This window comes from Brachypodium distachyon, chromosome 4 (assembly GCF_000005505.3).
Source record: "Brachypodium distachyon strain Bd21 chromosome 4, Brachypodium_distachyon_v3.0, whole genome shotgun sequence".
Taxonomy (NCBI): Eukaryota; Viridiplantae; Streptophyta; class Magnoliopsida; order Poales; family Poaceae; genus Brachypodium; species Brachypodium distachyon.
In genome coordinates this window covers 44546008-44568786 of record NC_016134.3, presented here as the reverse complement: position 1 = coordinate 44568786, position 22779 = coordinate 44546008, and the positions used below count along the sequence as shown (strand labels likewise).

General features: G+C 42.7%; 3 protein-coding genes and 1 long non-coding RNA gene across 23 annotated transcripts; 2 read left to right on the top strand and 2 right to left on the bottom strand.

The window, feature by feature from the left end:
• The first annotated feature begins 1919 nt into the window (after nucleotides 1–1919).
• LOC100832505 (probable leucine-rich repeat receptor-like protein kinase At5g49770) lies at nucleotides 1920–9319 on the top strand. The gene is made up of 19 exons (XM_003578731.4): nucleotides 1920–3384; nucleotides 3469–3589; nucleotides 3715–3795; nucleotides 4054–4128; nucleotides 4228–4299; nucleotides 5205–5366; nucleotides 5558–5632; nucleotides 5716–5787; nucleotides 5863–5937; nucleotides 6025–6093; nucleotides 6192–6266; nucleotides 6352–6423; nucleotides 6562–6699; nucleotides 6776–7266; nucleotides 7362–7523; nucleotides 7614–7750; nucleotides 7828–8047; nucleotides 8132–8367; nucleotides 8476–9319. Exons 1-19 carry the CDS (start codon nucleotides 3303–3305, stop codon nucleotides 8941–8943), a joined length of 2883 nt encoding a protein of 960 aa, XP_003578779.1. The 5' UTR covers nucleotides 1920–3302; the 3' UTR covers nucleotides 8944–9319.
• A 121-nt stretch (nucleotides 9320–9440) lies between these two features.
• LOC100825648 lies at nucleotides 9441–10676 on the bottom strand. Of its 2 annotated transcripts, none has more exons than XR_001408100.2 (2): nucleotides 10215–10669; nucleotides 9441–10041 (listed from the first exon to the last, which is right to left on the bottom strand). It is a non-coding gene; the product is annotated as an uncharacterized LOC100825648 (long non-coding RNA). The 2 variants fall into 2 exon arrangements; XR_001408101.2 differs by having other exon boundaries at nucleotides 9841–10097; nucleotides 10215–10676.
• Nucleotides 10677–12581: 1905 nt separating this feature from the next.
• LOC100832198 (2-dehydro-3-deoxyphosphooctonate aldolase) lies at nucleotides 12582–17812 on the top strand. The gene is made up of 13 exons (XM_003578730.4): nucleotides 12582–12895; nucleotides 13587–13684; nucleotides 13751–13847; nucleotides 13909–13974; nucleotides 14337–14396; nucleotides 14526–14600; nucleotides 15153–15237; nucleotides 15947–16005; nucleotides 16488–16532; nucleotides 17065–17163; nucleotides 17254–17301; nucleotides 17377–17424; nucleotides 17504–17812. The coding sequence occupies exons 1-13, from the start codon at nucleotides 12857–12859 to the stop codon at nucleotides 17558–17560; spliced, it is 876 nt and encodes a 291-aa protein (XP_003578778.1). The 5' UTR covers nucleotides 12582–12856; the 3' UTR covers nucleotides 17561–17812.
• A 466-nt stretch (nucleotides 17813–18278) lies between these two features.
• On the bottom strand, nucleotides 18279–22519 carry LOC100830675 (adenine DNA glycosylase). 19 transcript variants are annotated; one of them, XM_024454474.1, is made up of 10 exons: nucleotides 22350–22518; nucleotides 21658–22117; nucleotides 21416–21500; nucleotides 20548–21162; nucleotides 20359–20418; nucleotides 19935–20051; nucleotides 19750–19847; nucleotides 18840–19390; nucleotides 18657–18766; nucleotides 18279–18578 (listed from the first exon to the last, which is right to left on the bottom strand). In XM_024454474.1, the coding sequence occupies exons 4-10, from the start codon at nucleotides 20908–20910 to the stop codon at nucleotides 18486–18488; spliced, it is 1392 nt and encodes a 463-aa protein (XP_024310242.1). In that variant the 5' UTR covers nucleotides 20911–21162; nucleotides 21416–21500; nucleotides 21658–22117; nucleotides 22350–22518; the 3' UTR covers nucleotides 18279–18485. The 19 variants fall into 19 exon arrangements, with proteins under 19 accessions (XP_024310242.1, XP_024310246.1, XP_024310245.1 ...); XM_024454478.1 differs by having other exon boundaries at nucleotides 21968–22117; XM_024454477.1 differs by lacking the exon at nucleotides 21416–21500 and adding an exon at nucleotides 21300–21367 and having other exon boundaries at nucleotides 21968–22117.
• Nucleotides 22520–22779: the final 260 nt, after the last annotated feature.

Here is a 22779-nt window from a genome sequence, read left to right as displayed (position 1 = left end):
ACGTCAACCACTGGAACACGTTCTTGTCGATCGCAAGCAAGTGACACGGTGGCCATGACCTGAATACTCATCTTGCGTGTTGACTTTTAGGTTCACAGCATGCATAGTATGAAACCCCGACACTACTTTAGCTGTTTGACTGTTTCTGGTTCTAAGATATTAGAAAGATATACTCCGTCCAACAAAAGATGTCTTAACTTTGACTAAATTTGAATGCATCTATATACTAAGTCATGTCTAGATACATCCAAATTTTAACAAACTTGAGACATCTTTTGTTGGACGGTGTGAGTATTTAAATTGGAAAATGACATATAACCCACATGTATGATTAGACGCAATAGAATTATAGGATCATTCACTTAGCTGGGCTTTTGATGTCGTAAACGAAAGTTTGTTGGTCTTATGTAAACTCCGTAAACGTTTGGGAAAATAATACTCCTTCCGTTTCATGACTCTTGTCGAAATATTACATGTATCTAAACACTTTTTTAAAATAGGCACATCCATTTTTGTCAAATTTAAGACAAGAATTATGAAACAGAGAGAGTAGTTCCATTTGTACCTTCACAGTACAAGTATAAATTAGCGCACAGTGATTTTCCTTGGAGCCAACTGGATTTGCACGAAGCTATTTGTTTGATTGCATCGTGCTGATCTTATTACTACTAAATAAATTGCAAATGTGTCGCACCTCAGGCATACTAGCTAATCAAAATTGAAATAACCCTTAAAACTGCAAGTTGATGGAGTCACTACGTTTCTCTTAAAAAAAAGTAATTGCACCAATAGCCCAACAACTTGAGAGGTGAAAACATTTTAGTCCAATAAGTTGCACAAGGTGAAAAACTAGTCCCAAAACTTGAATAGCTGTGCAAAGTAACCCTGATTAGTCTGAATTCGACATGTGGCGTGCTCTTAGGATAACTTCCAGCTGGCGAGTTGCAAATTTGTCCAAAAGCCCTTGTTCTTTAATAATTCACGGTTTGGTCTGCATGCTCTGGGTCGAAGCGATCCTTTCAAAATGGCCCTCGGAAACAAAGATCTCTTCATTTCCACCCTAACGTACAACAAACCCCTTCGTCTCCCTTCCTTCCTCAGAGACGCCGAGACAAAATACCCTTAAATGACTAGATGTTTCATCTTTCATCTGAACCATGAATTTGAGATCTAATGGCTAGACTAGAATTAAAACTTTTCACATTGTCACTAAACATAGATTTTTTTTAGAACAACGATCTGGCTTTATTGATTCATGAGACAAAGTACAAAAGATCGGTACACGAACGAACACAAATAACGAATATACTTAAGCAAACTAAAAGCTTCATTGCAGTCCCTCGAAGTAAATTTCTCTTGATCCACCATTCGCATCTCGATGCTTTTTCACATATTCGTTGACAAAATTGAAGAATACTGTGATTGCACAAGTTGAACTAACCTCAAAGATTTTGGAAAGCCGCACAAGCCACCCACCTCAAACGGTTAGAACATAAGATCATTGAACACACCATGGACAGGGTTATACTTCTTGCAAGACAAGCTGTAAAACTGATTCTCTATCGATGAATCAACAAAGAAAAAGATCAAAAACACGATAAAACATGTCGTGAGAACCACTGACTCCATAATATAGGTTGCAACGCCTACATCGAACGGATAAGGAGCCAGAACGTCAATCTTCTAAACTACGACGTTCCATCGCCATGACGTCACGGATCGGCCGTGAAATTGTAACTTTCTCCAAGACGGCGACGGCTAGGTTTTTTCGGAGTACGCACGTTTTGTTGGTACCTTGTTATTGTGTTTTCACTAAACATAGTCATAGACCAGACACGTCACTTTACCCTCATCGAGTTACGCGCCATAAAACATTTCGTGTAAAAGGGAAAAAAAAGGCCTCCGTCAGCCGACCAACGCCGCCGGCCGTGAGCCCGTGGAAACCACGAGCCAGGGGTGCGGCGGTAGCCAATCCAAGTCCACGGCGGCGCTCCAGCTACTACGGACGCCGGCGACCCAACCAGCACACGGTACACGGACGCGAGAACTGGCTACAGGGGGATATCACGAGTCCGCGACGAAGACGATGGAGGCACCCTGCTGCTATGCTGGTGGTCAGCGCAGCAATGCCTGTGCGTGCCTGGGGGAGAAGTGGATTAAGTGGCTCGAGCATGGTTACATCGCCGATGGTGCCGCAAGCGGCGACAGGATGCGCGGAGGACGTAGGAGAAGCTCGTGGTGCTTCGTCAAGAAACGGTATGGCGACTGGTTTGGGGATTTGTTTTAGAACAATTAGGGTAGGTCCTTCCCGAAGGATTGTTGGCATAATTTTGTATTCTATGGAGAATTTGGGATGTTAAATTGGCGGTGACATGCTTAGGCCCCTCCAGCAATCCCCATTGCCACTTCAAAGCAGCGCACGCCATACCAGTGGATTCCGTCGTCTAACAGCGAACGTGACATTTGTGCGAACGGCTGCAAGAGTTTTTGGGAGCAGAGAAAGTCATTTGCAAGTCAGAGGAGCCAACCGATAAGTCTGCACAATTAGGAAACTTCGATGTAATTTAACTCTTATAGACAAATGCTTGTAGCCATCAATTAAGAACAATGCCCAGTTGCCCACTAGGAAGCATGCTCTTACAATTAGGTTGTCCGGTTGTGTATGAGTTGGTCCACGGTTGGTTGAGCTCATGTTGGTGATAAAACAACCAAAATGGTCCACATCAAAGAAGAAACTAAGGAACTAACTGTGGAACAGCTCTAACAATCCGAATGCCTCCATTTTATTCTACTCACCTTTTTGTTTCTTTTCTTTTTGCCATGGATTCTACTCACTGTCCTTGCATCTACCTGCAATTTTTTAAAATTTTCTTTATCTTTTGTTTGGGTCAAAGACTTGTATGCACATGCTCTTCAACCATTTGCTCCATGATAGATTAATCTTGTCAGATTAAGAAATTGATTTGATACCCAAAGCACTAAATTTAGGGCTAACACTACTCAAATCCTGTCATTTTCCTAATGCAAGTGGCACAGCCATTGGCCCCTTATTTTCTTCTGCCCTTTCAGTTTGTTCTGATTTTTCTCCAAGGAATTTGTATATTAGTTACTTGTTGGATGAGCTAAGAGGGACGGTTTAAATCAATCCATAGGACGATATATTGACCAGTACTTTATGAATAGACATTTGGTGTCCCCTTTGCTACCATACATAACAACTGGAAATGAAAGAAAGGCTTCTGACCTTTCAAGCGATGAGCAACTGAAAGATTTTCAGGGATATCTCAAAAACCCGTCCAAACATGGAGCTTTCTCCTTGGCTCTTCATGTTCAGTGTTCTTGTGAAGGCTTCTGTCATCATGGCAGATACGAATGGGCAAGACAGTATGTATTATTTCACATCTTCCTTTGGTCTTTGTTACTGAAGTGTTAATTTTCCCATTTTGTTCTTCTTGTCTATGTTTGCAGCTGCTGGCCTAATTGGTATTGCAGCTTCCTGGAACACCCACCCATCAAACTGGGTTGGCAATGATCCATGCGGTGAAAAGTGGATCGGGATAAGTTGCACTGGAGACCGGGTCACATCTATGTTAGCATCAGAACCAGAGCTTTATATATCACCATGGATTTATTTTTCCTTGTAAATTGTAATCATGACGATCCATGATCATTTACTCACTGTTACGGTGTTCTCCTTTGATGGCTGTCTTACAGAAGACTGTCCGGAACTCTTCGAGGGGGGAAGCCTGGGACTCTTTCAGGGGACATTCAATCTTTGTCAGAATTGCAGCTCTTGTATGTATTTTCTTCCCAACTGTAGTTTGAGCACTCTAGATTGCTTTACTTTCTTCATGAAAAAGTTAGTATGAAAGAAGCAAAATAATAATCTTTGGAAGAAAAATGACTGAATTCGGCTTCTTTTCAGTTGAAAACTAAATTGGTATTTTCCACAGAAATTTAATCAAGAACTTCAGAATCAGGACTAAACATGAATGTAATTTGAATTTTGCATGGTATGCATATTTATGAGTTTGTTGTCTCCTATGGTCGCAGGGACTTATCCCAGAACAAGAACCTAGGCGGTTCTCTTCCTTCATCCATTGGAACCTTGAGCAACCTCCAAAACTTGTGAGTACTTAAATTTGGAGGAGCACATTTGGTTCAGTAACTTCAGGATCCCAGTGTATGATTCTTTGTCGTCTTATTTGCTCTCTCACTTCCCCACAGAGTTCTTGCTGGCTGCAGCTTTTCTGGTGAAATACCTCAAGAGATAGGCCAGCTCTCACAACTGATATTTCTGTAATGAGCTCAAACTGATATATTTACATCGAACACCTTAGTCTTTTACGTTTTGATTTATTATGTGTAGACATATTTGCAATTTATAAACTTCTCATCAACCATAAATATTTGCAGTGCTTCATCTATCTACCACCACTGCACAAGACCTTCCAACTGTGGTTCACTTGTTGTTAGGTTCCATTTATAGAACAATATCATTCATTTAATGCAGACATGTAAGCTTGCAAGAAAATAAAACATGCAGGAGAGCTGCATGTAATATATAAATTAAGGAAGAAGAGAGTTCAACAATACGATAACATAAAGATCAGGGGCAGTACATCTTATATTCAAAAGTTTTCTGTTTAGGACTTCTTTTTTCAATTTATTTCTTTTCCCTTTCTGAAATAGGATATTTAATGCTCCATCCTTTCGGTTTCTACTCCCTCCATTCAGAAATACATGGTCCTAGAATTCATGCAATGACTTTTCTTAACTTTGACCATTAATATGTAAAAATATATGCATTGGTGAAGTGCACATGATATCATTAGATTCCACGATTTATAATTTTTTGCTTACACTTTCATATGCAAAATAGCAGTGAAAGTTACACGCTTGAGACTGTCAAAACCGAAAGACATGCATTGTTGAGATAGATCTGGTTTGGTTTGTCTCAATAACAAAATGGATTACTGGAGTTGGGATTTGTTCTCATCAATATTGTTTATGTGCCGCACTTGTTAAATTTGCGGAAATTCCTTGATGAAAATTTCATTATACATGCTACAGTACTCTACAACCCAGCAACTAGCAGGTAGCATGAATATTGTTTATGTATCAGGCTCTCACCTAGCCATTGCTCATCCCAATATCTCTGCACTTAGTTTCAGTGTACTGAGATTGTTAATCAAATCCTGCAGATATTTGAACTCCAATAGGTTCACGGGTCCCATACCGTCATCGCTTGGTAGGCTCTCAAAGCTATACTGGCTCGATTTGGGTGAAAATATGCTCACCGGAGGACTTCCCATATTCGATGGGACAAATCCTGGGTTGGATAATCTGACAAATACAAAGCACTTGTAAGTACATTCTCCTAAGTGACACATCTTAATACTCCCTCCGACTGGTATTACTTGTCTCAAATTTGCCCAAATACGGATGTATCTATGTGTAAAAAGCGTCTAGATACATGTAATATTTCGACAAGTAATTCCGGCCGGAGGGAGTATCTGAAGATTTTGTATCTCATGTAAGCATCATGTTTTTGCAGTCACTTTGGAGTCAATCAACTCTCTGGCACCATACCGAGACAGATTTTCAACTCAAACATGAAGCTAATACATCTGTAAGACAAACCCAGATCTTCAACTCATAACTGCCTGAATTTTGTGTTGGAGCTGATTCAGTGGTTCGTTCCATCTTCTCCAGGCTTCTTGACAACAACAACTTCTCCGGTAGCATGCCCCCTACTTTAGGACTTCTTAATACGCTGGAAGTTTTGTAAGTACATTCATCTTCATATTGTGATTTTGGCATGCATATGATTGTTCCGATACCGAAGTTCTATCGATGTAGACGTTTCGATAAAAACAGTCAGTTGTCTGGGGCAGTTCCGACCAACATTAACAACCTCACCAAGCTTGCTGAACTGTGAGTCTCCTGCTTGTGTATGCTTTTTTTTTTCTCGGTATCAATTCTACATGAGGAAGCTTAGACCCTCTATTTTTTTTACTCTAGCCATCTCGAAAACAATCAGCTCACTGGTCCACTGCCAGATCTTACAGGGATGAGTTCACTCAGCTTTGTGTAAGTGGTGAATTCAGATTTCCTTTCTGAAAAAAGAAGACTCCAATTGTGTTTAAGCAATATATCTAACTTCTGAATCATTTGCAACTTCGTCACAGGGACATGAGCAACAACAGCTTTAATGCATCTGATGCTCCATCCTGGTTCACTGCTTTGCCGTCTTTGACTTCACTGTAAGTTTTTAGCTCTATCTTCTTTTTACTTGCGCTATTTGCCTATTTCATGAGGCAAATTTATCTGAATTTTCGTTAACTGCAGGTACCTTGAAAATCTGGGCATTGGCGGGCAGCTCCCGCAAGCTCTTTTCAGCCTTTCTGCAATTCAGACACTGTGAGTGGTTACGGCTTGCTAGTTTGCAGCACAGTCCTACTGTCCTCAGCTAACTGATTGAGTGAACGAGAATGTACAAATAGATATGATTGGACAATTCATATGTTCAATTCAAATAATACTATCTGTCAATCTCAGGAGGCTTCGGGGCAATCGTTTCAACGGGACGCTGAATATTGGATCTGGCTTCGGTACTCAGCTCCAAAAAATTGACTTGCAGGACAATCAGATCGCACAAATCACTGTTACCGGAACCCCATACGACAAGCAACTCATGTAAGGACATTCAAGCATTGTGTCAAAACTTTAAGTTTTCTGACGGATTCAGTATTCACATAAATTCTCGTCACAGACTTTCAGGAAACCCAATATGTGAACAAGGGAGCAGCGAAAAATACTGCAAAACCACCGGACAATCTAATCCAGCTGCGCCGCCGTATACTACTTTTAAGAACTGTGCTGGGCTGCCACCCACATGCCTCTCAAGCCAGCTTCTGAGCCCAAGCTGCACCTGTGCTGTACCATACAGAGGCACACTGTTCTTCAGAGCACCATCGTTTTCTGACCTCAGCAATGAGTCATACTATCTTTTGCTGGAGAAGGATATGAAGGCCAAGTTCTTGTTACACCAGGCCCCAGTGGACTCAATTGCTCTTCAGAATCCATTTATTGATGTAAGCAACAACTTGGAGATGAGCCTGGAGGTGTTTCCCAGCGGCAAGATTCAGTTTGGAGAGCAGGACATTTCTGACATTGGGTTCATTTTGACTAATCAGACCTACAAACCACCGCCTGTTTTCGGTCCATACTTTTTTATCGCACAACAATATCTTTTTCAAAATGGTAAGATCATTGATTAAAAACCTGTACTTCATGGTTTGACATCAGCTACAATTGCATGCTGACGTATGTAGTAAATTAATATTTCATATATACAGAAGAGGTAGTAGCGTCTAAATCAAAGAAGAACAGCATGCCTCTTATTGTCGGAGTTGCAGTCGGTGGTGCAGTTGTTGTTGCAGTGTTACTTGCTCTTATTGTTATTATCGCCAAAAGGAAGAGAAAAACACATAACACTGAAGAGAGGAGCCAGTCTTTTGGTTAGCTTTGATAAACCATCTCATCTTTCACCAATCATTATTGTCTGATTTATAGTTGATAACTGACGGAGGTAGCACAACCATCTGCAGCTTCTTTGGATATGAAGAGCACCAGCACCAGCATTCCGCAACTGCGAGGCGCACGGATGTTCACGTTCGATGAACTGAAGAAGATTACCAATAACTTCTCAGAGGCAAATGACATCGGAACCGGCGGCTTCGGGAAGGTAGAGCAGACGTCCTGACGATGCATAGCATGTCAGAGTCGATCTATATTCAGAGCTCTTCTTATTTCTTACTGCAGGTTTACAGAGGGACACTTCCCACTGGGCAACTGGTTGCTGTCAAGAGATCTCAGCAGGGATCTCTCCAGGGGAGCCTGGAATTCAGAACTGAGATCGAGCTTCTGTCCAGGGTTCACCACAAGAATGTCGTCAGCCTCGTCGGTTTCTGCCTCGATCAGGGTGAGCAGATGCTGGTCTACGAGTACATCCCCAATGGCACACTGAAAGAGAGCCTCACAGGTGAAATTTCTTGTGGATCGATCAATCCAGTGTCAGATGCTTCGTTTGTCGTTGCTCATGCATATTGCCTGAAAATTTCTCCAGGCAAGTCTGGCGTGCGGCTGGACTGGAAGCGGAGGCTCCGTGTCATCCTCGGCACGGCGAAGGGCATCGCCTACCTGCACGAGCTGGCTGACCCTCCGATTGTCCACCGTGACATCAAATCAAGCAACGTTCTCCTTGACGAGCGCTTGAACGCCAAGGTCTCAGACTTTGGCCTCTCCAAGCTTCTAGGCGAGGACGGCAGGGGAATGGTCACGACTCAAGTGAAGGGCACCATGGTTAGTTTCCCACACCGACAAGTTCATATAAAATCCTAATTAAGCTGTTGTCGGGAATTGGACAGCCCTAAATCGACACACATTTTGACATTGTGCTACACGTGGCAGGGGTACTTGGACCCGGAGTACTACATGACGCAGCAGCTGACGGACAGGAGCGATGTGTACAGCTTCGGCGTGCTGCTGCTGGAGGTGATCACGGCGAAGAAGCCGCTGGAGCGCGGGCGGTACATCGTCCGGGAGGTGCACACCGCGCTGGACCGGAGCAAGGACCTGTACGGGCTGCACGAGCTGCTGGACCCGGTGCTGGGCGCAGCGCCGTCGTCGCTGGGCGGGCTGGAGCAATACGTGGACCTTGCCCTGCGCTGCGTGGAGGAGGCCGGCGCCGACCGCCCGCCGATGGGTGAGGTGGTAGCCGAGATCGAGCGGATCACGAGGATGGCCGGTGGCGGAGCCGAGTCGGCGTCAGAGTCCATGAGCTATCCTAGTCGGACGCCGCGCCATCCATACGGTGGGGACAGCCCGGCCGAGTACAGCAGCAGCGGGCTGCCGTCGTCAAGGGTGGAGCCCAAGTGAAGCCAAGTTGGTGGCAAGCTGAATGCATGCTTGTGCTGATCTGAAGATTCTGAAGTGTGTTGCTGTGAGTTGAACTTGTATGGTATGTTTTGTACAGGTCACTTGGGTTGATGGAGTATCTCTGTAAATTTTGGTTGGGTTTAATTAGTGTCTGGATTAAGGATTAGGCAATGGATAAAATAGAAATGGGCTGTCAAATTTCTTTTTGAGCCAAGTGTCTCTTTCACTCTGAGGGTTAGAACTGCTACAATAATCTGAAGGTCCAGCAACATTGCACTGTAGGTGCGACTAGCTAGAAGTAGAACCTTAACATACTACCGTATATTTATTCACCCAACAGTGAAGATGGCATAACTGCCAGAGACTACCATTTTTTTGAGCGACTTTTTCAGAGATTACCATTCTTTGTCAAATGAGCCCATAACTTGGTTGAAGCAGTTGTTAAAAGAACTTGGTTGAAGCAATTTAGCAGTACAACAAAGCTAAATCCAACAATCAAATGCAAATAAGATAAAATGCCATATGACCTTCTGATATATCTATACATTAATATGCCGGAAAAAACAAAACTCTTCTTGCACACATTAACGTGATACACCAACAAAGCCGAAAACAAAAACCAAAAAGTTCATAAAATGAATTTTTTTTTGCTTCTTTATACTACCACTCTGTATCTACAAGCTCTACAGGTAGGAGGAGGCCATGGTCCTGACATCCGACGGCATGAAGGCGAGCACGACGAGGAGCACAAGCATGCACACGGGCACCAGCAGCAGCAAGGCCGGCGGCGGCGGCAGCGGCGGCAGGAGCAACGGCAGCACCAACAGCGTCACGGCCACGCAGGCCAGCATCAGAAACGCCTCCGTGCTGAAGTAGCTAGACGACGACGCATTCTTCTGGTCTTGTTCCTTCCGGCTTATTGTTCTCCTCTGCCTTGCTTCGTCTCTGGCGAGCTGGGTCTCCATTGCCATGACAGCAACTCTGAAGATTCCAAGATGGCTTGTGGAATCTATGTTTCTTCAGAAGACTGAAACCTGATCTTGGTTTCTGAAGATTGCGAAATGTTTCCGACGAAGATTGGTGTTGCGGGCTCTCCAACTGCAGTATATATCCAGTAAATGTCAGCTGCTTTGGGAGAATTGCAGGATTAGTATCTGAGATTAAAAAGAAGGATAAACGTTAAAGAGATTTATAACACAGCAAACTGGGTACAAGCTGTGATCTGATTTGTAACGCAGAAAAGGTAACAGATGAACAAAACTAGTTAATACCTCTGATCTCGTATACTTGTATCGAAGCAGTTCTTGGAAGTTGGAACCAACACAAATGGGGAATGGCGCCTAGGAACTTCCGAAAGGTATGTAGGATTCGGAGAAGGACATCATGGGGGGCTTTGGTCAAATTTGACCGGACCAGGAGAAGGAAAAACCAAAGAAAGATCAACCAAACTAAATGGAGTTGTAGAAGAAGCAAGAAAGAAATTAAGCGTTGTCTCTGTCAAGGCGCCAGCAGCACATACACAGAGTGGTGGCAGGATTAAATGGAGACTTTTGATGGCAGATAGATAGACATCAAGATATGCTGGTGCAGCAGACAGACAGAAAACTTGTAGGTTGTAGCATCTGCCCCTTTTGGGGGATGTGGGGGAGGAAGAGGAGATGAACATGACCAGGAAGGCTGCCGTTTTTTCCTATCCGTGGGCTAAAAGAGAGCGGTTTTGAAAACCTTGGAAGCCTATGCAGGCAGGCAGGGAGGATAGGTGCATTGCATCAAGGACCAAGTGGGTGGGATGTGGGGGCACACTGGTTTTCCTCCTTGTAAGTTGTAACGCACATTCCATATTTTTTCCTAGCAAACAATTACATTTCACTTTTTGCCAAAATGCACAATTTTGTTCCCACATGAGAAAAAAAAAGGTTTAGCAATTCCAAGCCGTCAGATCGAAATGACAGGTTTGGTAGAAAATTCTGGTCTAGGATTCAGAGACAGGTAGTATAAAGATGCTGAGTGTTCTTGCACTGCACGGTAGTGACCTTTATACCTTATTGCAATTTTTACTCTCTTTCATATTGTACCAAGATTTAGGATATATGCTCTATACTGAAGATTTGGTGGGAGAATTTTTTTTAATGTATGTAGAATTTGGGTTAAGTTCATTGGATGAACATTGATCTTTTTACACAAACAGTGGTGGAATTTGTTCCCTATGAGCTTGAGTGCAAGAGAGATATTCTTCCAAAGCACTTTTGGAAAGGGGAGGCAGGAAGGAAGGCAGACTTGCTAGCTGCTGCTCCAAGGTTCCTCCCCCCTCGATGCACTTTCCTGTGCTGTGGTCAAGCACTCGAATAAATATTCAGCTAGTACAATAGATTCTTCACCTATCGCATGAATGTCCTATCTACACGACACCATTTACCGGTAAGGGGCTCTGGGGGTAGGCATGGATTTAGATGCTAAGTTGTTGTTCTATGTTTCATAAATCTTGTTAACCAAATATTGAATTTGTTAGTAATTGTCTTCTAAACTCGTTAACCAATTGTCACAGCACCTCCAATAGTTTCTGGGGAATTTGAATGAACAGAACCTCAGGAATTATATCCTCATCTTCAAATCCAAATATATGAATGATCAATAACATAATTGTGGGATTACTAATTTGTATGCTCCTTTTTATGCACTACTACGATGTCTGATTGGATCCCCTCCTCCTTTGATCATCTCCACGAAAAGGAATCACCATAGTCATCCTCGACATTGCCCGAGATGCCACATCGTGTCATCCTATTTGGTGAGCCTAGTCTCTATTGTTCATTCCTCTTCCTTCCCCACCAACCTCGCGTTAGTGTTCACGGTCATCTTCCACATACCGCTTTGTGTGGATATACAAGAGACCCTCCCGATGAGTTGTTTTGGTCGCTATTAGGGATGGGCGAAACCTCAAAACTCGCGAGTTTAACGAGTAGTCAATAACTCGGGTTGAACTCGAATACCAACGAGCCGAGTCAAGTTCGTCTTTTCAACTCGTAAAGTTAATGGGCTTAACGAGTCAAGTTACCAAACACTTGTTAGACCCGTTTAGCTCATGATATCATGCATAATTTTGGTATTATGCTTTAAATCAAACATGTATTCAAAACTGATTATTACTGAACTTTATTCAAGAGCTCCTGTAAGTTTTAGTGTGTTACACATCCCAATCTTCCCAAATTTTAAACACTAGCCGTCAATTATGGATCAATCAATCCTGTAGTGTTCGTTGATTTTATTTTCTACAACGTCTCACTTTTACAGTGAGCAGGTTCACATGTTGCCAGTTTGGTACCACATAATTCAAACCATTTCCTGGCTGCCAGGCCTGGACCCCAAATTCAACCAACCAGCTTTTTTTTAAATGTTCTTCTTTGTTTCTGGGAAAGAGTTTCGTGGTGGTAGAAACAAAGAAATAAGCTTGGAGTGGGCCACATACCCACATAGGGAGCAAGCCCTCGACCGAGATTCGTCATTGTTGGGCCAAGCCCATCTGCGCGTCAATAATCCCCTTAACAAAGTCCAAAACACATCTCCAACTTTTTAATGTTCTCAAAAAAAAAAAATCTCCAACTTTTTATTTATTTTTTATCGGCCTTCCCGTACCTTGTCTCTTTCCTCTGTCTTCCTCGTGCCGTGCTGCTCCCCAGTCCCCATGCTCTGCCCTACCAAAGCAGCTCCGAGCCCATCCACAAGTGTCTCCGATCTCTAAAATCTCAATGCGCCTCTAAATTCTCACCTACCCGACCGCCGCTGCGCCCTACAAGTTCCGCCAATTTCGCCGGACCGTGCCACCGACGCCCCTCTCTCTCTCTCTCTCACACACACACCCCAGCCATCTCCCGCGCGCCGCCGCCGCCGCGGTTCCCGTTCTAACTTCTCAGACATGGATGCTTCGTCCGTGGCGCTGTTCAACCAGCTCAAGGTACGAGCGATTGCTCTCCCAGTTGTCCGTGACATCGGTTGCGGCATTTCGTCGATCAGCCTGCGGGCAGTAGCTGTTCCTCGCCGAAGGATGTTTTTAGGCTTCTAGTATTTCCATGGGAACTGTTGGGTCCTATTCCCGTGTTTCGGTTTCCTTGATTAATAATCTCCGAGTTGATAAGAAAACCCCGGTTTGACACATGATCTTACAACTGATATTAGTAGGCAGATTATTTTGTCATGTTATACAAAAAAATTCAGATTTCCTTTGGTTTTTTAGTCAAGTCCTGGAAGAATCACCTGGGGGACATAAGAGCTAGGATTATGGTAAAACATTTACTGAAATGCGTGTTGGGTGGAGATTCACATGGTGTCTGAATTGTGTTAATGAGTTGTCGCAGATTTTGTAAGTTCCATGAGGTTGCTTGAGCCCTGATATGTTTGGTATTTCGTTTACTCTTCTGTTGATGTTCTCCGTTAATTTACACAGAGATTTCCTTCTGAGTGCTCCCTATCCTGCCCCTCTCTAGATGATTAAAAGGAACCATGAAAGAAAATAGCAAAACTGCTTCCGCCTTTGTTGTTTTCTTGTTTTGCCACCATATGCCTCTGATACAAACAATATGATCACATTGGAGAGCTATCATGTGGTGTTTCTTTACAAGAAATGATCCCTCTGGTTCTTGGAACAGGCTGCTCAACCATTCTTCTTGCTAGCTGGGCCCAATGTTATTGAATCAGAGGAGCATGTCATGAAGATGGCCAAACACATCAAAGCCATCACAACCAAGTGAGCAAAGCATTATACATTTGTTTATTTGGGGACTGAATTAAACCTGTCTGTTCTCCATGGCAGAGTCGGGGTGCCTCTTGTCTTCAAATCCAGCTTTGACAAAGCAAACCGTACATCATCAAAATCCTTTCGGGGTCCTGGATTAGAAGAAGGCCTGAAGGTGTGATAAAATAATATTAGATCATTTGTCTCTTCGTGTAAATAACTCTGTCATCTATCAGATCCTTGAAAAGGTGAAGGCAGCATATGACCTTCCAGTGGTCACTGACGTGCATGAAAGCTACCAGGTATCCATTCGATTGTCTTATCTTGTACGCAAGACTGCTGTGTCACTTTCCTAATATTTCTGCAAAAATTTAGCATTGTCCATTAACTACGTTTCCTTCCTTTAAAATTTTATTCTACCTCATCTACTTCATGCATTTGAACACGACATGTCTGTTTTTCATTGTTGTTGTCATTTCAAGTTGCTACAACAAAATTATATGAATTTGAACTCATACTGTAAACATCTATTTTTGAATATACCGGTTGTATTACATATTGAATTTGTGTTTACTGCACCCTTTGAATTCATGATTTCCCCACTATATATCCTTTGCTCTGAAGTGTGAAGTGAATTTTTTTTCTAACTAATTCACTAAATCAGTGTGAAGCTGTTGGAAGAGTTGCTGACATTATACAGATTCCAGCATTCCTCTGTCGTCAGGTAAATCTTAAATGTCCACATGTTTTTGTAGCAAACTGCAGTACTGCCAGCTATTATTATTAAATCATGATTCTGTTTTCTACTATCTCGTTTTGCTCACCTAATCAATGATATTTACTATGACAACAGACTGACCTTCTAGTGGCAGCTGCCAAGACTGGAAAAATTATCAATATCAAGAAAGGACAATTCTGTGCTCCTTCCGTAAGTTGCATTTGAATATGGATGTCTTGCCAAAATCTGAATGAAGGACTCCCTCTGTTTATATTATCCGTTGTCTGACTTGGCTCGGTTTCCAAAACTGAACTTCAATGATTTTCTTTACAATGTATTGTTTGTTTTAGTAACTTATATTATGTACTTCCATATATGGATCTAACTGTACCACTTTTATTTCGCTAAGCTCTGTATTATTCTACAAACTATGGATCAAACATCATAAAGTTTGAATCACAAAGTTGGTGGGCCCTTACAGAAATACCCTTACAGAATCACAAAGTTGGCTATGCAATTTAACAAAATTTATGTGATTACTTTATGAGATAAATGCTATCAAGTTAAGTTTTTTCATGGGATATCAACACTAATCAATTCAATATGAATTTAAAACTAAGTTTTTTGGGGGTTAGCTGATCTGTATTCAGTTGAGGAGTTCTTTTAGCAGTTACCTCCAGGCTATTTTACCATATGTGGTTATACTACTTTCCCCGCTGCTTTTGTTCATACATTTGTTGTAGTGATCATGTATCTGTTCAGGTTATGGCCAACTCCGCAGAGAAAATTAGACTTGCTGGAAATCAAAATGTGATGGTCTGTGAGCGTGGAACCATGTTTGGCTACAGTTAAGGCATCTTTGGGCTCTCTTTTTCTGTGCATGCCATATGAACAAAATGGAAAAAAAGGGAGGGAGAAGAGTTATACATTAAATTCCGTACTAACCTATGTGCAGAAAGCACATCACACTTACTGGGAATTTCTCTTTCTGGACAATCAAATATGATGTATCATGGATATGAATGATGGTTGCCATGGAGCAGCTAAACGAAGAAAGATGAACAAATGACATCTGAGGGCTAAATAGTTCTTGAAACAATTATGTCCCTATGGGTGCCCTAGTCATTCTTAGCTAGGGTTGCAAGTGGGAGCCCACCTAAGTCTCACTTCTAGTGCAATTTTTCAATTTTAGTTCAAATTTGAGTCAAGTTTTTGAACTAGCAAATCCCAAATGAACTAGAAGTGGGACTTAGGTGGGCTCCCACTTGCAACCCTATTCTTAGCATGCTTGAGTTACTAAGAGAAGGTACTGTAATAGTCAGATTAGTGTAGCCTGCAGTGAGCTGCCATACAAAAGTAAGCAATGCAATCACTTGTCTGTCAGAGCTCATGCTGTAGCCTGTAGGTCTCCTTATTCAGATTTCAGAGGAAATAAGCCATTGGATAGTTTTCCTGCAAAAATCAACTTATGTTCATGGTTTCCTTATAAAAGATTCCTAATTTTAACAATATTTGACCTCTGAAGAATTTAAAGTTTGTTCTCATTGTACACACAGATGATCTAATTGTGGACCCAAGGAATTTTGAGTGGTTGAGGGAAGCAAATTGCCCGGTTGTAAGTATTAGCACCTTCTGTAATTGCATAATCCATCATTTCTATATACCCATGCATCTATTTTCTATTCGATGAACAGCTATGTCTAGGCTGTCCTTGCTGATATTGGTAGGTTTGTGTGTCTGATATTCATCAGGGCCTGATCTTTGGATTTATTTTTTTGGAAATGACCTATTTTGCTGTAATGCAGCTCTACTAATATAAGGAAGATGGTGTCTTTTTTATTGATGCATTCAGCTTTTTTCTTTTTGCTCACTTGCCTTATCATGGCAGAGGTAGTCTAGCCTTTGTTCTGTTGCCAGTACGCTATAATGTATTTGTGTTGCTTAGAGATGAGTCAGATGATTGATCTTTCTCTATTTAACTGTACTTGAATTTAAGTTTTCGTATATTCAAACATCCTGGGTTATGCGGTACCTGGCAATCTAGCATGAGCAGTTACATATACGAATAGACCGGTGATAGCGAAGTCTGCATTTCAGGTAGCTGATGTAACACATGCTCTACAACAACCAGCTGGGAAAAAGGTATATTCAGTCTTTTGCAATATTCCTCTTTTGGTTTAGGCTATCTTTCCTTGCAGACAACTGTTCAACTTATGCAAATTCTTTTTCTTTTTTCTTTGCTGAGTGAAATCAAGGTTAAGAGAATCATTTGTATAGTTTTTGTTTCCAATAGTTCCCACTGCAAACTTGCAGTAATTATCACATTATAATTATTTACCTCTTTGATGTAAAATTTGCACATGATTCATTTGTAGCATTTATAATATATGGCATTGCTCCAATCTGATCCTCTCTGTATGTTTCTGCAACCATGAACACAGTCAAGCCTGAAGCTTTTGAGTAATCTCTATAACAACTCAAATGTGGAATGTTGTCAGGAATACAGACCTTTTAGCCACTTCATAATTTTTTGCTCTTCTCTTTAGCTATTTCCTAGTATTGTGATCAACTGCTAAAACATCGATTACCTAACTAAACGTCTTCCGAACTAGTTCTTGATGCATATCACTGCGTTTTGAGGATAAGCTGGTCATGCTTGATTCTGTTTTGTCAGCTTGATGGTGGTGGGGTTGCAAGTGGGGGCCTACGAGAACTAATACCATGTATTGCAAGGACTTCGGTTGCAGTTGGTGTTGATGGTATTTTCATGGAGGTAGGGGAAACTATCATGTTGCTTTTTGTTCCTTCTAACTTGCATTTTCATGATGACCAAGGTTTATTTTGATTCATAATCCTGTGACAGGTACATGATGACCCAGTGAATTCACCTTGCGACGGCCCAACTCAATGGGTAACCTCTCCATCCCTGTTAAGATATTTCATGGAGCAAGCTTTTTGTCTGTCTTTCATATCTTGTGTTTTGTAGCCATTGCGTAATTTGGAGGAGCTATTAGAAGAACTGATCGAGATTGCTGTAAGTTAGACATTCTCCCTTCAGTATACTGAAGCCAAATCTCTCTGGAAACTTATCTTCTTTTTTTCTCTGTGTGAAGCATGTCACCAAGGGAAAGAAGCCGTTCAAGATCGATCTAACTCCATTCCATGAATGATCTGGTGGATAGCAAAAGGCACTTGTCCCCATCTATTTGTTTCGACAGTGTTTCCCTATGAGGATGAACCGTTCTTTGTATGCCATTACTGCTGCTATCTGTATTGGCTTTCCTGTATTATTTTTTTTAATTTTCAAGCATAAACATAGCAGCCGTAGAAATTTGTTTCACAACTGAACCACTGTACCCAGCGACTCATTTCGAAAGAAGTTACAGAGTAACTGTTATGGTTTGTGCCATTTGTCCTTTGAATCACGTTTCCCATACTTTCACTATGAAGGTTGATGCTACCTGCTTATCCTGATAATGAATTCAGTCAGGTAAGAATACAATAAGCACCTAACAGCAATGTTACTGGCAACAACATACATTGATCTTTTTTTTTTTGCAATTAATCTTGATTCGTATAAATATTTGAGTTGGTGGTGATGGTCCATGGAGCATTCCACCTCCTTCCAAAGACAACAAATTTGATCATATGCCTTATTTGACTTTGCATTTTGATAATATGCTCCGCCCCTGACATATGGCGTCAGTGATAGGGTTTGCAAATGATGTGCCTATTTCTACTATTTTCCCAGTAGATGTAAGGTACTTTCTTTTTTCCAACTGAAATTCTGTTTCCATGGCTATGGATTCGTGTGGAGACTGATGCGTCGCATGATTGGGTTTATTTTTATTATGGCTGGTGCAACAAAGGTTATATAAAGGCTGTCTGTTTCATGATCCAACACAAGGAAATTTTACTCGAGTAAACCAATGGAGAATTAAGAAGGCACTAAATTAAGGTTTCAGGAAGTGGCAGATATTCGGACGACACTACTAGTTTCCTTCCAGCGAGCTTGCCACAATGCAACAGTTTGCTGGCAGTTTTGAGTCAGCAATCCAGATACATACGGAATGCTTTAGCTACATTGCTACATTGCTACTGCTTTTGCCGTCTACTCCTTTTCCTCGTGGGCATTGGGCTCTGCTCCGGGAGCTTTTTCATCTTGAAAGCCTTCACCATGTTGTAAACCTAAAGTGAAGCTTCCACATTACAGTTATGACCAAATGCAGGACGAGTTGGTATTGCAAAGACTTGAACTGTAATTACCTTCCGAATTCCTGATGTCAAGCCCATGGAATCAATTGAACTTTCATCGACGAGTTTCAGTTCGGCGTTATCTTGTCCTTTTTCGCATAGACGACCCACGTCATCTACAACTGAAAAATTAGGGTGCAGCATGGGAAAGTGACAAGTAGAAACTAACTGACAGTGAGGAAAGCACATGATCACCTTTGACCGTGAGAATCACCAGCTCAACGTTCATAGTCAGGCGAATGTGGGAGAAAATATGAACATGCTGACCAACATCCTCCCTGAGGATCACATCGGATGTTCGTTTAAGGTCTATGCCAAGCAACTGTTTCAGATATGTATCCATCTCTTTTCTCCGGTTTACCAAATCAGTCTTACTTTCATCTACAAGAACAGATGGGAACTCCCAGAGCCCTGCAAGCAGGCCCTGTTCTGGCCTCTTTACCATGAGAAAGAGATTATCCTTGCCCCTTCGATCTGCCATATCTGGCTCCAAGCATTGTGCGATCTCAACAACACAAACCGCTGCGAAATCACACCGTGGTTTGGATTTTGGTACCACTCGTGGGTAGTCTGTAACTCCAACTGATGGATTTTCTCGGGAAAGCTCAAGTGCTTGGCAGTGGCTAGAGACAGGGCACTGTGAGCAGCCAGGCTTCGTCTTGCTACAAAGTGTTGCTCCTAATTCCATCATTGCTTGGTTGAAGTCTCCTGGCCTTGAAGGATCAACCAGTTGACCAGCAAGCTCCCTATGATCAAGCAAACCATGTCAAAAAGACCAAAGTAATGAAGAAATTATCTTTATAAAGCTTCCCAATCCGAAATTAGGCATTCACTAAAAAGTATGGTCGCAGAGAGATCAGTATTGATATGGAACTAAAAGTGAATACAACTTGCACTTAGGTTAGGTGGAGACTGGCAACTGCAGATCAAGCTTGTAAACTGAAATTTAAATGCTAAAGTTAACTATGCCGGTTAGTTGTTCATTCTAGGAAAATGTTACAAGATAATAAATCACCATACTCGGTCCTAATTTGCACTAAATGTTACCATTACTGTAAACGGCCATGTAATAAAAAGAGATTACTGTCACGATAGGGCTGCTCACCAGAATCTCTTCACCGTTGAGGATTCTTTTGGATTATCAGCAATAGCAAAAAGCCTGCTGAGAACACGCACAACATTTCCATCCACAAGTGGAGTGACCTATGGTAACAGCAAATGTTGCAAGGTCATTTGAATATGGAAACAAGAATGCACATGCTCATTTAAAAGCAGCGACGAGTGTCCAACCTCATTGAACGCTATGGAAGCAATGGCTCCAGCTGTGTAATCCCCAATGCCACGAACCTGACGAAGTGTTGAGGCCGTGCTAGGGAACTCCCCCTTTTCAGCAATCTGTTTAGCCCCCTGCTTCCCCATAAAAGAAGAAGTGCATCTTCTTATGAAACAACACAACTGAGATTTTTAATTAACTGCAACAATCCCTCTCAGACTACCCCAAATAAATTTCCAGGAAAAAACACTAAAAATCGTCATTTCAGTGAAAAAGTCAGGCAAAATCCAAATCGGGCTTCCAAGCTCTCTGAAGCAAAACGTCAAACAGACCACGAGCACTGTAATCTTTGCCAAACTAGTGGACAACGAGCCCTCCATTCGCTACAATGGTGAGCATAATTTGCCATGGCCAGTGGAGTGTGGATTGAACACTACTCACCTCCAGGAGAAATCGAGCCCTCCGGTAGTACCCGAGCCCGGCCCACATCTCGTTCACCTCCTGCAACAAGCAGCAAACCACAGATAATAAGCCCGGCTGTCCCCTGCAAACTATTCATCAAAGATTGAATCTTCCCCGCGCAGGAGAAATGCCCCTCTTTCTGACTTTCAGTACATCTCAGGGTCTCACCTCCTGCGTGGCGGCGGCGAGGGTCTCGACGGTGGGCCACCGGGCCATCCACCGGGAGTAGTAGTCGACGACGACGGGCACCCGCGTCTGCTGCAGCATCACCTCCGACACCCACACCGCGTACGCCCTCTCCTCTTTACCCTCCCGCCCGGGCGCCGCGGAGAACCGCCACGGCAGGTCGCGGCGGTGCGCGTCGTACCACGGGAGCAGCCCCGCGCGCACCGCGGCCGCCGCCGAGGCGGGCACCGCCAGGTCCTCGATGTCCGCGGAGGGGGGCGCGGAAGCGGCGGAGGCGGAGGCGGCGCGGGGTTTTCTGGTGGGTCGCCGAGTGGTGGCTGCCGCCGCCTTAGGGCTCTTGGCCATGGAGGCGGCGGTGACGGGGTGGGATTTTGAAATGAGGGTCTTTGGCGCTAATGTCGAGAGTGGGAGGGAAGAAGAAGAGTTCACTTTCAACCTTGCCCTATGAAACCATTCAGAATTCACCTTAAAACTCGTTATAAAAAATATTGAAAATCAAAACTTGGTGTTTAAACTCTTGATCCTTTTAGTCAGTTTGCCAGTGCACCAGCGTGGACTTGATCATCGACGTAAACAGAGTACAAGCCAGCCCAACATCTACATGGCAGACATGTCATCAGATACCACTAAAGATGGTTTTGATGAGGTAAAGCAAACGGTTTCAAATTTGAATTAGAATCCAAATGGTTTCTCTAAATCTTCGAATGTGGGTCGTAGAAAGACATAAAACACACCCTAGCTTGGTATGATATTGCACACCAATTTTGGTTCTCGTTTCTCACAATCATCGGTTAGGATATTCCTGAAAAACATAGATGGTTGTACAATGCTTCCATGAATAGTTGAATACCGAGAGGTGACGAGAACATGCTGAATACACAATGCTGAATACATAGATGGTTGTACAATGCATCTGAAGGTTCATTTGCCATGGCCTGAGACAATAACATGATAAATGAACATTAATCCAACATTGTTAATCCCGGCCAATCCCCTTATGCAAAGGTGACCTAGAACTTCAACAAGAACTAAGTTGCATGTATGTATATCGAATACTCAGAAGCCAGAGTACCAATTAAAAGAAAAACTTACCGTAAATACAAAAATATCTTATTTTAGATCTTTGGATAATGAAAGGCATGGCTCCAACGGCCTCTACATCTTGCAATGCACAGAACACAGGCTTTACAAGATCAACTATGACATCTCAGTGAAGCTTACACATTATTAATATTCATAATAACCCATGTGCTTGCTGCGATTGAAAAGACACTCAAAATATTTCCATGAAGCGAAATAAAGAAAAATAGCAGAAAACACTACTACCATGCTCCCAATATAACACGGCTCACATTATGTTATTTCAGTCTAAGTAACACAGATATAGCTATAAAGTTCATACATGACTTAGAAGGCATTGTAGCAAGGCTGGATAAAGTCAGCGTTATCATGAATTACTTGCGCTTGCTCCGGGTGTCACAACTCTCCCATTTTGATGTATACACACACTAGGCACCACCAAAAGCACAATTGCTCAGACAACTCAGTTTCCCTGTGAAATGGCAAATCTATTACTCCGGTTGGGTCTGAGACCCGGACTCAAAGAGTGTCCAAGACTCCAATATCAAGGTACCAAACCCAGATTCCACCCAATTTTTCAAACCCTAAACTCCAAGCCCTTGCTGCGCAAATCCAGTGCACTTCCAAACAAAATCAGATGATTCCTCGGAACCCTAAGTCCCTAACCCCCCAAATCCGACCACTGACCACGAAGGAGCACCTACCTCGTCCAGGAAGAGGGCACGGCGAGCTCCAGCCTTTGTTTTCGGCGGCATTGGCGGCACCCTGGGGTTTACTTCTTCCCAGATTTTGGCGCGCGGGACGCGGTTGTAGGCGCGGAAAATCTCTGGGGGCGGGCGGGATGAAGGAGAGGACAGAACGGGGCAGCGCGCCAGGAGACCCGAGGGCTTATTGCATAGCTGGGCCTTTTAGCTGAGCCCAGAACAAGCACAAGCCGCGCTACCAACCCGTGAGTGGGCCACAAGGCCCATGACCAATTGCACAGCAAAGCAAAAAGAAAAGGCAGCAAGTTTTTTCTCAAAAAAAAAGCAAAGCAGCAAGTTTAACATTATTATTAATTTATTCCTGAAGATTATGGGTCCAATCTTAAATTTGGAATTTTGTGACATGGTAGATAAACCTTGTGTGGTTGTG